General features: G+C 40.4%; 1 protein-coding gene across 2 annotated transcripts in view; it reads left to right on the forward strand.

The window, feature by feature from the left end:
- The window catches only part of mctp1a (multiple C2 domains, transmembrane 1a), a 133,163-nt gene that overhangs the window by 17,971 nt on the left and 98,399 nt on the right, over window positions 1-16,793 (forward strand). For both annotated transcript variants that reach the window (XM_054774999.1, XM_054774995.1), the window contains exons 3-4: window positions 5-83; window positions 1,103-1,856. In XM_054774999.1, coding sequence (XP_054630974.1) covers window positions 1,326-1,856 — 531 coding nt within the window. In that variant the 5' untranslated portion in view covers window positions 5-83; window positions 1,103-1,325. The remainder of the gene's footprint in view (window positions 1-4; window positions 84-1,102; window positions 1,857-16,793) is intronic.

Raw genomic sequence — 16,793 nt, forward strand, 5'->3', positions numbered from 1 at the left:
TTAGAAACTCCAATAACTAACCAGAACTACCTTTCTCATCACTGAAACCCAACCAGAACTGGGCTCACTGGACCAAGTGTGGGGTAAGTCACTGTTGATGGACAACACTGCTGATGGGGATGTCATACAACTTCATGTCAGAAAATCCAAACTATCCCTTCAAGTTCATTTTCATGGCAAAGAGGGACTTAATTAATTACCAATCATTTTAATCACTCTTCATAACATTCTGGAGTATATGCAAATTGCCATCAGCAGACTTTGTGAAAATCAAAATTTGTGTCATTCTCAAAACTTTTGGCCGGGACTGCAGGTCACTGTCACAAAGTGCATAAGGATGAAAGATACTGCACATTTAATATTCCAGAGAAGATTATTCTGTAAAATTCAATTCCGCCAGATAAAGAAAGATAGGAGTGTTTGAGTTATGCAACCAACATGCATCCAATAACAGTAAGTGACATGGCAGTCATGGTGCTCCCTTTTGTCCCTTAATTATACAAAAAGCTGACACTCGAGCATTCATGCTAATGTTATCCTGGAGCTGGACATGCTAAATATTTTAAAAGTCCTACATTATACACTTTATCAACAACTTAAAATAAGTCTCAGAGCTCCACAATAGTGTATGGGAAGTGTGTTGCCAAGCCTTGATGCTGGAATTTGTGTGTGTGTGTGTAACTTTAATGCTAACGAGCTGTGTTTGTTCACCTAGTCTCTGACAGACTGCACTTGTCCAATATAATAAATGTCACATATCACATACAACAACGTGACTTTAAGGAATGGGACAGACTGACACAAATGTTAGCAACACTATAGCTATGTTTGCTACAGTGCTAACATTACACTCACATTTTAACAGCATCATGCTAGGTTAGCCTAGTTGTTGAAGAAAAACAATCTGTAGCTGACGATGGATAGTTGGCAGAGCTCCAGGCCTTATTTAAAAATGTATAGCGAAGCCTATGGCTAATTGTGGAACATACTTTATTCTTGAATCCAATAACTGGAGTAGCTTGATGGACAAAAACAAGTTTGCTAATGTGGTGTAACTTTGACACAAGGTTTCTGTTACAAAAACGCAGTACATTTATTACAGGTTGCATAATGTGGTGCATAAAGAGAGCGTTGCTTACATATGCAATGTACACGCCAACTATCATCATCATCATCATCTTCCTACTGTGTTCGTCCTAACCGGATCAGCATTGAAGTGCATCCTGCAAGTGCACACGCACACACTCCCACACGCATACACACACTCGCACACGCGCGCACACACACACTGTGACTTCAGGCTGGCTGGATGCTGCTCAGGCACCATGGAGCAAATATCGGCCAAGGATGAAGGCAGCACCGCCAGGGGACAAGACTCATACCAGCGGAGAATGTGGAAGACTTTCCAGGAGAAAACCAAGCCGTGGCTTAGTCCCAAACTGGGTTCGGAGCGTCGCAGTAGCGGGGGAGCGGAGGGCACCAAGAAGGAATCCGGATTGTGGATGTTTAAGAGGAAAAAGAAACACTTGGATCGAGTCTTCTCATCCTCCCAACCCAATCTGCGCTGCTCCTCTCCTCTCTCTTTTGGGACCGGGGACAAGTGTGGAGGACACGGCGACGCTGTGGCCGGGACCAGCAGCGGTGCAGAGGGGCAGCATCTCGGCTCGGCATCTGGGTCCACGGGCAGCAAGCCTGAACTGGCGGGCCACGGAAGCCCCAAGCTCCACGTCTCGCAGCTGATCGCTTACCAGCACAAGAGCTCCTCCCTGGGCTCGGCGTGTTTCGAGAAGCTGGTGGTGGATCCGGTCGTGGTCGTAGAGGAAGAAGAGCAGCCGCGGAAGAAGCCAAGTGATAGTGTAAGTACAAGTGCATACTTATATCAAACACCATGCATATGCTATTTGAACGGTGCGCATTCACAAGGGAGTGAGCTGCATTTGACCTGGATATACAGTTACACCTTTCAAGATGATGCAGGGTGCACACTGCTGCCCTTGCATGTTGCACGGGCCTGCAACGTTACACACACTGACTCTTTTATTTAGCTACATAAGAGGACCGAAATTAAAGATACACTCAATGTGATGCAGTGCTGAAACAAAACAACAGTGGGATTTGCATGTGAATGCTGAGAGATGCTGTAACTGAGCTAAAATGCCAAATAAAAGGATTGGGGCTTCTAGTGCTGCTGCATAATAAATCACAACACATCATAGCAACCCCCAGATGGCATGAAAGTGTGCCCCCTAGTAGTTCTGGGCAGAATTGCAGAATAGAATACCTTAACCATCATTGTAATAAAGTGCATAATGCAGCAAAACAAGATTGGACATAATAAAAAAATAGAGTAGAGCCTAGAGTAGGTTCCATGGCGGAATAAAAATGGCTATTTATGACCCCTCCCCACTCTTGTCCATTCACAACGCTTAAATCCACGTGTAAGACCTATATATGCCTCACACATACAGTACATTAAACACAGTTGTCAAATTTACAATGTACTCAAAGTACTCACCACTAATGAATGATAAAGCAAGATGACTGATGATCACGTTTAAACCTATATGTAAGTTTCACTTTTGCTTTGCCTCAAAAAAACTGTGGCGCGTTCAAAGACCACCGAACAAAGTGCAACATCTCAACGTTTGGCGAAAAAACATTATCAGTGAAGCATAAAGACGTAAACATATAAAAATTGCGTGCTGGTCCATGTATGCTGTGCATTTTACCTGTAATATATCATGTATTTATAAATTATTATCGATTTAGGGTGAATGAGATGTGTTTTCTGCAGAAAAAAGGCTGAATTTTGGAGAAAAAAATAAATAAAATGATTTGACCAAAAATCAGCACATTTTTGGGGTCATAAATGCCAAAGACATCCATTCAGCCATTTTTTTACACTGCTTGTCCTCATTAGTGTCACGTGTAAGCTGGAGCCTATTCGAAGTCAGACAGTGTCAATTAACAACCGAGTATTATCTTTGAAAAGGCAGAATTTTCAATTCAACAATTGTAGGAGTGGTCTCGGACAGGTAGCTTGTGAGCTACGAGTGGCTCGGCACCTGATTTTGAGTATCTCACCAAAGGGTCCAAGAATATTTGCTTCAACGCTTAGTATTTTTATAATTGTTAAATTCAGACATTTATGCCTCTACTTAATGACAAATTACCCCAAAATAGCATAAAGACAATGACTACGCTGTTTGAATTGAGATCTGCTCCCTTAATAAAGTACAATTTCAATGTTGGGAGTCATATAAATACATCACAAGTAGCGCACCTCTCCTTTCTTTAAAATTGCTTTAAAAGTGACGAAAGTTGCTGACCCTTGCATTAGAGCGTGCAGGTGTACCTATTGAAGTGTATGCTGGGAGTATAAATAATGCTTACTGTAGCCCTATCTGGCACAATGCCCATTTGCACAAATACATATTCATGTCTTGATGAAGAGGTATTGATTTAAAATACAGAATGTTTGTTCTTGTGGTTGTAGTTTGTGGTGGTGCACTAAATGCACTGCATTACTGAGGGCAGTGTCTTCATATTTCTGTAATACTGTAAATATTACAAGATATTGTTGTGGCTGGTTAGGCGTATAAAGAGTCCACTGCTTGTAATCACCAATCTAGTCACTTTGGTCATTTTAGATTTGATCTGTTATCACAGTCAGGTTTTTATATCATTTAAATGTCCAGTATCATCCTGAGAGCTGTCCAAAAGTGATTGAACATTTAAGTACACTTCTGCCTCTCTACTGGAGTTGGGGGGGCTCCAAAGATCTCCCATTAAATCTCTCAGACCAGAGCACTCCATTGAAGAGGGCTTCAAACACATTGAACTTGTTGCAGCGTCATTACGGCTCGTGCCAGTTGAGTTAAATAATACATAGTGCTCTCACTGCATGGCTTGCTCTTTTTTTAATGACGCCGTATATAATATTGAAGAATGGGGATGATGAAGTATTTGTGGTCAGCAATCACACGTTCAGATGGACAGGGAGGGTCTTTTCACAGTTTATATGTAATTTAGGAGAAAAATAAGAAGATATGAGGGCGAGGGAGAGGCTGAATTCATTTCAATGGTGAGAGAAGATTAAGGTCAGTTAAAATGAGGTGAGATGAAGGATTGAATATACTCTCACTTCATATTTTATATGGGACATATTTGAGACACTAGGTATATTTCTGGCATTTCTATATAACCCTGTACACATTGATTCTCAAACTGTGGTACGAGTACCACTGGTGGTACATGGACGCCATCCAGTGGTAATTAGGAACACCAGAGATTTTTTTTTTTTTTTTTTTTACATAAAATAATCTTAGAGACATATGAAGTAATTGTACAAACACAAATATATTAACCAAAGGTTGATTGATGTTATTATTATAAATTATTAGAAAAAATAATTTAAATGGATATGAAAAAAATACAAATACAAATAATAATAATAATAATAATAATAATAATAATAATAATAATAATAATAATAATAATAATTATTATTATTATTATTATTATTACTTTGTAGTGGTGTCAGGAGATGAGATGAAAACGTAACAATTAGGGATGCTCAGGTTTTTCAATTTCTTGTTATAGGTTAGTATCGGTATATGCTGATATCGTGCTTTTTCACGGAAATTGTCCGATAATGATTAGTGGCCGATTTATCGGAGCACCCCTAGCAACAATATTTCTCATTTAGAAAAAAAGATGTCCCACGAGAACAGGGAAGCCAGAAGCCAGTCAGACTGTGGCATCGCTACTGTGAATGATAATACACGTAATATGGAAGTGGCAGTGCACGAGGAAGGATTGGAAGCACACATTAAGTGCTTTACGCACACTGTAAAACTTGCAATCTAACCTACCTCGGTGTTCCCAGTGTCACTCGCCCGTGACGTGTGGCGGAGCTTAACAGCTGCCGTCAGAAGTGTGGACTCGAGTCATGCAACTTGGACTCGAGTCAGACTCTAGTCACAATTTTGATGACTTTGGATTTGACTTGTCAATATTATCAAAGACTTGCAACCTGACTGGACTTAGATATCACTGACTCGGGACATGACTCTGACTTTAGTCTGATGACTTGAAAATACGTCAGATTTTAAATGCGTTGAGTAAAATGTGTCCCCGTCAAAGTACACAACTATGTCATTTCCAGCAAGACAACTCATTTTCCCACAGAATCTGCCTCATTGAATGCATCTGCTAATGTCTAATTTGGTGTAAGAACCAACAACGAGGTTGTGGATTACTTTTCTGTGCACTGACTAAATGCTGAACGCTATGTCAGCACTCTTTTTCGATGACTTGTCACACTGGTGTAACATAAAAAGTAAAACAATTCAAAATGCATTCATTGTATTTGTCATATTTAATAGCGTGTTAAATTGTTAAAATTGCATTTTATTCAATTTGTGGACAAAAGTTCAACAGTTACAAGCATCATGCTTACGTCATGCATGCAAAGTTATTAAACATTAAAAAAAATAAGTGTGTTTGTCCAGTCCTATATTTTGTCATTGTAGTTTTCTTAAAAGTAATGTGACAATATTGTCTCGTGTGGTTCTCGTGAAGCCAATATCATGTATCATCTCGCCTTGTGAGCTGAGTGTATCGTGACACAACTATGAATTTGTCCTGATTTTGATTTTATTTGTTATTATTTTTTAAATTTCCACCTCTTATCCTTCACGGTCGCAAGATTATTAGTATTAGTATTAGTATTAGTATTGTACCATACTGTGCACTTAATGACACGGTAAAAAAAGATAAATAACACAGGAGCCACAACAATAAAAATAATCTTTAAAAATTAAAAATAATATACAAATATTGGACAGAAGGTTGAAAGCTCAAGATTGCCGTAAATGAAGGAAGCAGATGAGGGTGTTTTGAATATGCTAATCTAAACAGACGGATTTAATTGTACACAGACGATGAACAATAAATAAATGAACACCTTTATCAAGCTTAACAATGACTTAAAATGACACACAGGTTGTACCTAATAAAGTAGAGTGACAGGATTGTACACCATCATAAAAGTTTGGACACATGCTGCTTGATGAGATGGTTTTGATTGGTAAATCGGCTGGGATAGGAAAAGGAATGAATGAATGAGTTGATAGAGGTATATCAAACCTTTTGCCCAGGGGAAATTGTCAGTCATTGCAATGCAGAGATAATCACAACAGACGGTGCATCATGTGAAAATGGTCTACATTTGAATATAAATATTTGTACCTGCTTAGTGATTACATATGGGCATGTTTTCTCCTGCATTCCCACCAATTCTAATGTGTAATCCCACAAGGATTACTCTTTTAACGTGTGTCGCCCACCAGTGCACCATTACATGATCTTACATATAACTTCTCATTATGGAAATGAAAGAGAGCTCCAAGGAACAATTTTATAAATTAAATATGAACTGTTCATAACAAGCATAAAAAAATCTGCAGTGAGTGAGCGGTGGAAGGGATTACTGCCAAATTCAGTGTCATTTTATTATTGACTTGAGAGATCAAGAAGAAGTATTTGAGTGGCGCTTGCTCCGCTGTTCATTTTAATTTTCAGTGTGCATTTTTCCTGAGTTTGAAGAACACTTAACGTTGTGATTTCATGTGTTCCTCTTTTCACGTAAACACGTCTAAGTCTAACTTCAGCCTCAAAGCATTCATTATTGTGGTCAGCCCATAAAGCAATCAAGTCAACTGCTTCCAGTTTCACTTAGCCATATTGATAGCGATGCACTTTCCTCAGATGTGGTTCACTATACATCATCATCAATACCGCACCCCCCCATAGCTTAAAGAGCCTTTGTGTTAGCATTCAGACAAGTATAGTGTTCTTTAACACGATGGATATTTTCTCTCAGCTGCAGGTCTGGCTGATTATATTCATATTGCGTTTGGACTGACACTTTCACAATAGGTTTATTATAACCTCTGTCAAGCTTGAATGCATAAGGGAAAGAGATATTGGCCTCTGGATCTCTCACAGATCCAGCAAAATTGCAGCATCAGAGTCGTAACAGAATATGCGACTAATTCGATTGTGCCTTTCACACAAAATATGAGTCTCGGGTGGTAAAATTTACACCCCTGTTCTGGCATTTAAAATATGCTTTCAAACGGGCAACTTCCCGTTTCTGTTATGAATTGTCAGGTCAACTTCGTCCCTCCATTCCTTGTTGATGCTGTTTGCACAGAACAACTAAAAAGACAACTTTTAGAGGCAGCGTGAAAGGAGATCAGTGGTTTGCTACTGTGAGGATTAAACAAAAACTTTACAACCACTCCATGCCATGTTGTGGAGGGACGGCACATGTATAGAACAGGAACTCATTACATAACCGTAGATACAAATCCAGTTAAACATTACAGCTAGGGGAATTTATATTCTCTTGGTACTCTTCTCCCCACCCCAGAATAAAAAACGAGGTGGTCCCATCATCTTACATCATGATAGTATGATTTGGCGTAATAAGTTAACCTTGCTGTTATTGTTGACTTATGTTGTATTTTAATAACAAAGTTTGTATGTGGCATCAGGAGCTAACTGGCTAACTGGATTTTGCAATTGTCATTCACTATTGTCTACTTCCTCACCCTTGTCAGAGCGCACTCTGCTTATTGCAAAAAAGTGGCTTGTAAAAATGTGGTTGAAAAAACACACGAAACACAAAAGCTTTTCAATTTTGAGGGCTGCACCTAATGATTAATTTCTTAGGCGATTAATCTGAGGCTTGTTGTTTCGATGAATCGAGTAATTGGTTGGACCAAATCAGTATGAACCAAACACAAACAGTTAGTGGTTTGGCCCGCAACATATCAGAAAAGAGGCAAAAATGTTGATCATTGTTGTCCAAAATCAAAGCTGATGTGTGTGAATATCTTGTTTTACCGAAAACACAAAGATCATTTCATCATTTCATGACTAAGGAAATAAAAAAATATTCACATTTGAGAGGCTGAATTCAGATGATATTGACATTATTAAATCAAAAAACAATTAAAAGAAAAATAATTGTCTATCAATAAGGTAATTGATTAATCATCAATTCATCCATTAATTGTTTCAGCTGTTAAGATTTTGTTTTACTTTGGTGTGAATTCCTACTCTACTGAGTGCTAGTCTACTATTTACATTGATTATTGTTAGCCAAACAAACGATAGACATCTCATTATTGCATCATATCCCAAAAATACAACAAGCTGAGTAACATTCAGCAAATGTAGGACATAACGAAGTAAATAAAGCTCAATGTGAATTTTGTGCTGCGAGAGCCCTTAGCAGCACTCTATTCCTCCTCCATACTTTAAAATATTCAACACTCCTCAAGCAGGGAAGTGGGTTTTTGTGTCAAAGTTTATTTTGCTCAACCACTGCATAATGGTACATAGCAACTGTATGGACAAATGTATTGGGACAACTGGCTTATACACCCACATGGCATACGTTAAATTCCGCACCCACTAAATTTAGAGGAAAAAACAGATTTGTTCATATATAAGCTGCAGCGGTGTATAAGCCGCACATGTCATAAGATGACACATTGTAGCAGGCACGAGTCTGCGAGGACCAAGCAGCTCTTTATTTGACAGGAGACAATCATTAGCTATGAAAAAACTCACAACAAACTTTTCAACCCATTGGAAATTGCAGGAGGTAATTAGTACATTTTCACAGTCTGACTCACGGTTTCATCTTACAAACAACATTAAACTCATCACACAGCAACTTAACACTCAAAAGGCACCGAGGAAATATACATGACATGTACCAATACGAGTTTAAAATAACAAACAGCAGCTATTTTAACAGCTACCCATAATGCATTACTGCCAGAAGAGCAGTTTTGTATTGGAGGACAAGCAACATACAGTAGATGGATGGCACTGCAATCTTGCCTCTGTCCACCAGAGGGAGCCAGAGGAGCACAGAGCACAAAAGGAGGCTGACGTAATTCTATGAATGCGTGGCTCAGATGCAATGCCTTATGGGAAAACTTTAAAATGTTGTGTTTTTGTCACCTCATATTGGTACATGTTTATTTACATTTACTGTATATTTCCCCGCCTCTCACCAGAAGTCAGCTGGGATAGGCTCCAGCATACCCGCGACCCTAGTGAGGATAAGTGGCATAGAAAATGGATGGATGGATGGATGGACTTTGTTAAGTTGCTGTGTGATGAATTTAGTTGTTGTCAGTAAGATGACACAGTGACAATGACAGACTGTTACGTTGTTATACTGTTGTTGAGTGCACTGATAGCTCGTGATTGGCTCCTGCCAAAGAAAGAGCTACTGTTACCTCACTGACTCGCGAGCGACACAGTATTTAAACAATTAGTAGCAGTTCTGAAGTAAAGGAGATGTCACAAGATTAGAATTTAGCCATAGATTAGCTGCACCGCTGTATAAGACACAGGGTTCAAAGTTGAAGAAAAAAGTAGCGGTTTATACACTGGAATTTATGGTAAAATAGAAGAAAATATGGAGTTGGTCTCCCCTTATAAGCTATATATACCGGTACTATTCTGGGAATGCTTTCTACAAGATGTTGGAGTGTGCCTGTGGGAAAGGATGTCCATTCCTCCAGAAGAACACCGGTAAGACCCGAGGCCTATTGGTTCACAATCTCTGTTCATCCCAAGAGTGTTGAATGGTGGTTGACGTCAGGGCTCAGAATTATCAAAAATGTCTTAATAAAAGGAATAATTTTGATTGCAGACAAACTAATGGATCTAGTGCAGGGGTCACCAACGTTTTTCCTTGTGAGAGCTCCTTTTACAAAATGAAAATGGCCAAGAGCTACTCATTTTTGTAACATTTATTTTCAGAGCTTATTTTAAACCCAAACAAAGCGAATATGCTTGTTTTACCAGAACATGAACAAAATGCTGGTGTCCACAACTCACATTTTGTATTTCAGAATCCATTTCTTTCTACTGTTCTTTCATTATTAACTGAAAACCTGAATGAAAAGCAAGCTTGCGGGCACCTCATGTGGTCATGGGGGGCTACCTGGTGCCCGCGGGCACCACAGTGATGACCCCTGGTCTAGCATTTAGCTGATTAATTCATGCATGAGTTAAGATGGTGTGTCTTAAGACATGTGTACAATTACCCAAAGTATGTAAAAGTGCATTGTAAATTAGTCTGTTTGTCTCAAGGATAAAGCATTTTAAACATGCACGGCCAGAGAAATGAGCAGTGTTGGTGTAAATATTTAGATATAAAAATTTAAATTGTCGGTCTGTACTCCTGGAAACTTGTGTCCTCCTCCTAGAAATGTCATCCTGTCATCTCCAGAATTTGGATTCATTGCAACCTGCGAGACCATCACTTGTCACTGGCACACACACAATGGCTAACTGCATTGCTGTCTGGGGCAAGTGGAACTGGCAAAGACAATCATATAAAAGATGTAACACCATTCAGAGATGTTGATGGGTTTTAGTGCTCACATTTGGTCGTGCTGAAGAAGTGTCTGCCTCCCACACGTGCAGCAGGATCTTTTTCTTGCCTCTGAAAATCTGCGAGTACCAGAACCCAAGTGGTTTTACTCATGCAACGGTAAGCAGCAAATGTAGGCTTAATATTTAATGAACAAAGTGGAATGGTGGATCAGTCGCATCCTTTGCTTTCTTAACTTTACAAGTGTGGTCAACACCCAAAGATAAGCCGTGTAGGGCTCCCCTGTGATTGGGTGGTTTTCTCCCACAGTCTAAAAACATGCCTGTTAGGTTAACTGGAGAATCTAAATTGTCCATAGGTGTGAGTGTGAATGGTTATTTGTATTTATGTGCCCCGTGGTTGCCCTCTCGCCCAAAGTCAACTGGTATCGGCTCCAGCTCACCCATGAGCCTAAACAGTGGTAGAAAATGATTTTTTGATCCCTATCATCTGCCACACTTAATGACAGCTGCTCTTCCTGTGATGTCAAAGCGCTCGCCCTTGTCCTTGGTGACCCTAAAAAACATATTACTGTCTTTCATCTATCCATTTACCTTGAGGGATCATCTGTATCCTGTTGTCTTTTTGATTTACCTTCTGTGAGCCCAGCATTAGCCTGTCTGATAGAGATGGATGGATAACAGTCTGTGTACTGGAGTGTGACCTTCTCTTTGCCCTGCATCGTCCTCCTCAATGTCAAAGCTCTCATACAGTCAAACTCTCACTTGGCGTGTTCTAATGTTTCCTTATTTTTATGCCACCATATGCAACAGAGATATCCTCAAAGTTTTAAAATCATTTGCAAGTTTTACAGACAAAGGGTCAATGACTCTGCCCGTGCCCCTGCAAAGATATTTGCTTGATGGCGGCCTTGTTTTTCAACCAGTCTTGCTCAAATTTGACAGAAATGTACCTGTCAGTCCCCTAAAGGTGACCACCAAATGTCAAGGTGATTTATCTAAATATCCTAAAGTTACAGTGGGTGTTTTTAAGAGCGAATTGAATTCTGTGAGAAAATTCAATTCAATGTGATTTATGGGATTAAATATTGGTGTTTAATAACAGCACCGCCATGTAGTGATTTGGTTAAAAAAATAATAGCAGCACAGCAGGGGTACATACCTGTTTTGCAGGATTTTCACCCTTTTGTGTGCTGTGAGGAGTAGAAGAGTTATCTTATACAAACAAATACAGCACGTACTGAATGACCTCTCTTATCATGCTGCTGTCAAAAATACTTTTAGAAAGGCTGAAACCTGGGCCAGGCATGCGGCTCGGGGTAATGAGAGTGCAGATAGATATCGGTGAGTCTAAATCAATCGAGTGAGGAGGTGGAACTCTGAATGCTGCCCTCTCACATGGATCAATAATCAGGGATCAGTTCAGACCAAAACAGTGGCTGCAGTGTGGGAAAGGAATTCTCCACACAATTAGACATTAAATGACTTGTGTAAACAAAAGAAAAAGAGTGAAACACCAGAATGGAGCAGCATGCAGAAAGGAAGCACACCTGAAGCCCTGAGCTTCTGATGGAAAAACACAAGTTGACTTCACCAAAACAATGTGAGGCTTGTTGAGAAGTATGAACATGTCAATATTTACTAAAATCACTGAAAATGCATCGAAGCTGAAGGTTTGCAGACATATCGACAAGCTAACTTTGGGAACTTCACTCTATTGTACAGGTGGTCATTGGTTTATGTCTGAGCTCTGTTCCTAGACTGTGATGTAAGTCAGGTTGTGGTGTAAATCGGATCTTATACCTAAATTAAGTCCTAAGTCGGTCACACTGTGCGTAAAACACACAATGGACATAAAATACAGTAGTGAAACTTTAAATATAAGAATTAAATGAAGTAATAAAAAACAAAAGCCAAAGCATTAGCAACCTCCATCTCAATAATAAAACCACCACACTGCTTAGTTCTTACTGTGGCTTTCAGAAGGATTAGCGACCTGGCAGTTATTTGTACTGTCAATGACTTTTGTGATTCCGAGTGTCAGGGTACGTGACATGTGCCCTGACTGTGTGTGTGCCTGCGTGCAGAGAAGACAGAAGACAGTTGCTGATGTTGTTTTGGTGTGATTCGGCCGACAGTAGCTGGTTTTGTTCAAGATTCAAGATTCAAGAGTTTTATTGTCATATGCATAGTAAAACAGCAGTTATACTATGCAATGAAATTCTTATTCTGTTCATTCTCCCAAGAAAAGAAAGAAAACACAAGAAAAAGAATAAGAACATAAAAAACATATATACCAATAAATTAAGCAACAACGACAGAAGAGACATTAATACAGATAAATAATACAAATAAATAAATAAATAAAATGCTATGAGTGTGTGCGTGTGTTGCGTGCGGCGTGTGTGAGTGCTTTGTTGAGAAGCCTGATGGCCTGTGGGTAAAAGCTGTTAGCCAGCCTTGTGGTCCTGGACTTCAAACTCCTGTAGTGTCTGCCTGACGGTAGGAGTGTGAATAATGAGTGTTGTGGATGTGTGCTGTCCTTGATGAGGTTGTGTGTTCTTCGTAGGACTCTAGTTTTATAAATGTCTTGCAGTGAGGGGAGGGCTGCCCCAACAATGTTCTGTGAGGTCTTGATCACCCGCTGGAGTGCCTTCCTATCACGTGTTGTACAGTTATCGTACCAAACAGTGATGGAGGCTGTAAGGACACTTTCGATAGTGCATCTGTAGAAGCAACTCAGGATTGTGGTGGACATTCCAAATTTCCTCAGTCTTCTCAGGAAGTACAGTCTCCTTTGGGACTTCTTCATAATTTGTTGGGTGTTGTGAGACCAGGTGAGGTCCTCGCTGATGTGTGTGCCAAGGAACTTGAAGGTTTTCACCCTCTCCACCTCAGTCTCATCAATAAACAGGGGTCTATGCGGCTCCTTTTCCCTTGTTCTTGGGTCAATGATCATCTCTTTAGTCTTATCTGTATTGAGAAGGAGATTGTTATCACGACACCAAGCTATGAGGTCCGCCACCTCTCTTCTGTATGACGTTTCAACACCACCAGTGATCAGGCCGATGACTGTAGTGTCATCCGCAAATTTAATGATGCTGGTGTTGTTCTGGGAGGACACGCAATCGTAGGTGAAGAACATGTAGAGGAGCGGACTCAGCACACACCCCTGTGGGGTCCCAGTGCTCACAATTCTTGAGCTGGATGTGCGATTGTGGACTCTGACTGACTGGGGCCTGCCTGTTAGAAAGTTAAACACCCAGTTACAGAGGGAGGGAGACAGGCCAAGTGTGAGGAGCTTATTTGTGAGTTTGTGGGGGCAGACTGTATTAAAAGCAGAGCTATAGTCTATAAATAGCATTCTGACATATGTTTCCTGGCCCTGTAGGTGAGAAAGGGCTGTGTGGATGGCAGTGTTGACTGCATCATCCGTGGACCGGTTCTGGCGATATGCAAACTGTAGAGCAGGGGTCACCAACGTTTTTCCTTGTGAGAGCTACTTTTACAAAATGAAAATAGCCAAGAGCTACTCATTTTTGTAACATTTATTTTCAGAGCTTATTTTAAACCCAAACAAAGCAAATATGCTTGTTTTACCAGAACATTAACAAAATGCTGGTGTCCACAACTCACATTTTGCATTTAGAATGCATTTCTTTCTACTGTTCTTTCATTATTAACTGAAAACCTGAATGAAAAGCAGGCTTGCGGGCACCTCATGTGGTCGTGGGGGGCTACCTGGTGCCCGCGGGCACCACGGTGGTGACCCCTGCTGTAGAGGGTCCACAGTTGCCGGGATGCTCTTTTTGATGTGGGTCATGACTATTCTTTCAAAGCACTTCATAACAATAGGAGTGAGTGCTATAGGGCGATAGTCATTCAAGCAGGTCACGTTGCTCTTCTTGGGTACGGGCACTATGGTGGTGGACTTAAAGCAGGTTGGTACAGATGCTTGTGCAAGCGACAGGTTAAATATGTCAGCAAGCACATCAGCTAGCTCTGATGAGCAAACCCGAAGTGCACGGCCTGAGATGTTGTCTGGGCCTGCTGCTTTTCGTGGGTTTGTTTTGTTCAGAACCCTGCGCACATCAGCTGATGTCACCATGAGAGGTGAGTCCTGTGTGCTCCCCAAGTCCAGCAACCCTCTGCTCATCAGGAGTTTGGGTGTCAAAGCGGACATAGAACGTATGTTTTAGCGATGACATAGGAGACACGGCAGAGTGGCACAAAGAAGATTGATTGAACGATAGGCGGTGCAGACAGACAAGAAAGGGAAGAGAGAGACACTCAACTTCCCACAATAAAGTTCTTCTTATGGGGCCAGGCTCGGCCTGTAACAGCGTTCATACGCTGTTGATGTATTCTTTTGATGGCTTATAGGCAGCAGACCAGTTTGGCCTGAATTAATTGCACTCTCTGCTGGTTGTTGCAAAGCAAGATAAACCCCCCAGTGCTTCAAGATGTAATGGATGTGAGCTTGATCCAATTCCACATCGATTTGCCTCCACCCTCACCATGATTAAAATTAAGCAGTGTAACAAGTGAGCTCTGCATGGAAAGTTTTATGGTCAGGAGGGGTGCACCAGATCAAAGAAAGGACAGACCCATACAGATGAAGAAAGACACCCAGTAATATATATCTGATAGGGCAGTGACCAAAGGCTATGTGCGTGCGTGCCTGTGTCATTTGCAACTCAATGTAGACCTCCCTTCTTCTGTGGTGAGTGGGATATTGAATAGTTGCAAATGAGCCTCTCTGCAGCTGCCATGAAGGAATAATAAGTATTCATGCAGCCCATAATATCCATTTTGCAGGCTTGTTGTTAGATTTAGCTCTCTTCCCACTTCACATTCATTGTAATTCCACAATTTCAGATTTCATGAAAGTGTTAGTTATTGCTTATTGTACCCTACAGCCAACTAAATAATATTTAATGAGTCCTGAATGGCGTCTTACCAGTGACACCTCATTTGGATGGAACAGCTATACATAAATGCAGAATTGCACATGATTTGTATGTTTAGAACAGTTTATGACATTTTTAAAGCGTTTTTAACAATATTAGATCCCTCTAGACATGAAATAACACCCTGCGGTCACCCTTACATTAATATTACCCAATATAGTAGACATAATAACAGAAAATAAGCCATTTAAGACATAAATAAACACTTATGATTGTGTGTTACTGTACGTTATGTTACTGTAAATGTGTTCTGGGTGAAGTGATGTTGGGGGTTCAGAGTTGAATTTCAGCTTGGCATGGTTACTGCTGCAACAGTATTTTGTGTTTTTGTTAGGAATTTTTATTAGTGATTATTGTGCCTACTGTGAGATCATTAAAACCTGCAATAAAAGTCTGGTGCTTATGTGTCTCACCGACCATTAATGTAACAGGACCGACACTTAGTGACCAATGTAGAATATGTCACACCTTGCTGTGACTATACTGGTATGTTTGGGTCATTGTTGACTGTCACTGTTTTGGTGCATTTACTCAGGCTGATGTTTTGCATTCAGACCCTGGTCCCTCCTGCCTGGGGCGGAGCTGCGGGATGTGCTGCAGCTGCTCATCATTAACTAACCTACTTATACTCACCTGTTGCTGTTTCCGGCACTCAGCTATTCCTCCGGATCACTAGGCTACACCACGCTTCCAAGTCCTTCTCCTGAGCAGTCCTGCTACATGTCCCGTAGCTCCTTCCAGCCTGGTACAGTTTCTCTCTTTTGTCGCGGTGCCCTTTTGAGTTTTCTTATTGCACCGTTGTTTTTTGTTCTGACCGGTAACAGAGACTATTAAAGCCTGTCCTACAACCTCTTTTGTCTTCTGCATCTTGGGATCCATTACAAACTGCTTTCCTGCGCACGCCGCGCAACAGAATATTACATATCATCACGTCTTCGAATGCATCTTCTGAATATTTTTATTTTAGTTCAGTTAGCCATTTTTATGCTTGAAAATCCTTAATTTAGGCAAATAATATGTAACATTAGCTTAAATATGTATGTTTTGATAATAACAATGATAATAATAATAATAATAATAATAGTAATAATAATAATAATAATAATAGGCCATATTCAACGATGAAACAGCATGATTTATTAATGAATCTATTTTTTAAAAACCGTGATAGAGTGAAGCCATGAAATTTGAAGCGCGAAGTGGCGAGGGATTACTATACTCTAAGTGATATACTGTATATATTCTGAGTGATATCCGTGATCGTTGTCATTCTGTCAAATTATGAAGGGGGGTGTTTTCAATTCCCACTGGAGACAGGCCTGCCACTCTTGTTTCTCTTGGAGCCTCCTTTGCCAACAGGTGGCTGCTATTTCCAAGGCATGATTACCACCA

Source organism: Dunckerocampus dactyliophorus, chromosome 4, assembly GCF_027744805.1.
Source record: "Dunckerocampus dactyliophorus isolate RoL2022-P2 chromosome 4, RoL_Ddac_1.1, whole genome shotgun sequence".
Taxonomy (NCBI): domain Eukaryota; kingdom Metazoa; phylum Chordata; class Actinopteri; order Syngnathiformes; family Syngnathidae; genus Dunckerocampus; species Dunckerocampus dactyliophorus.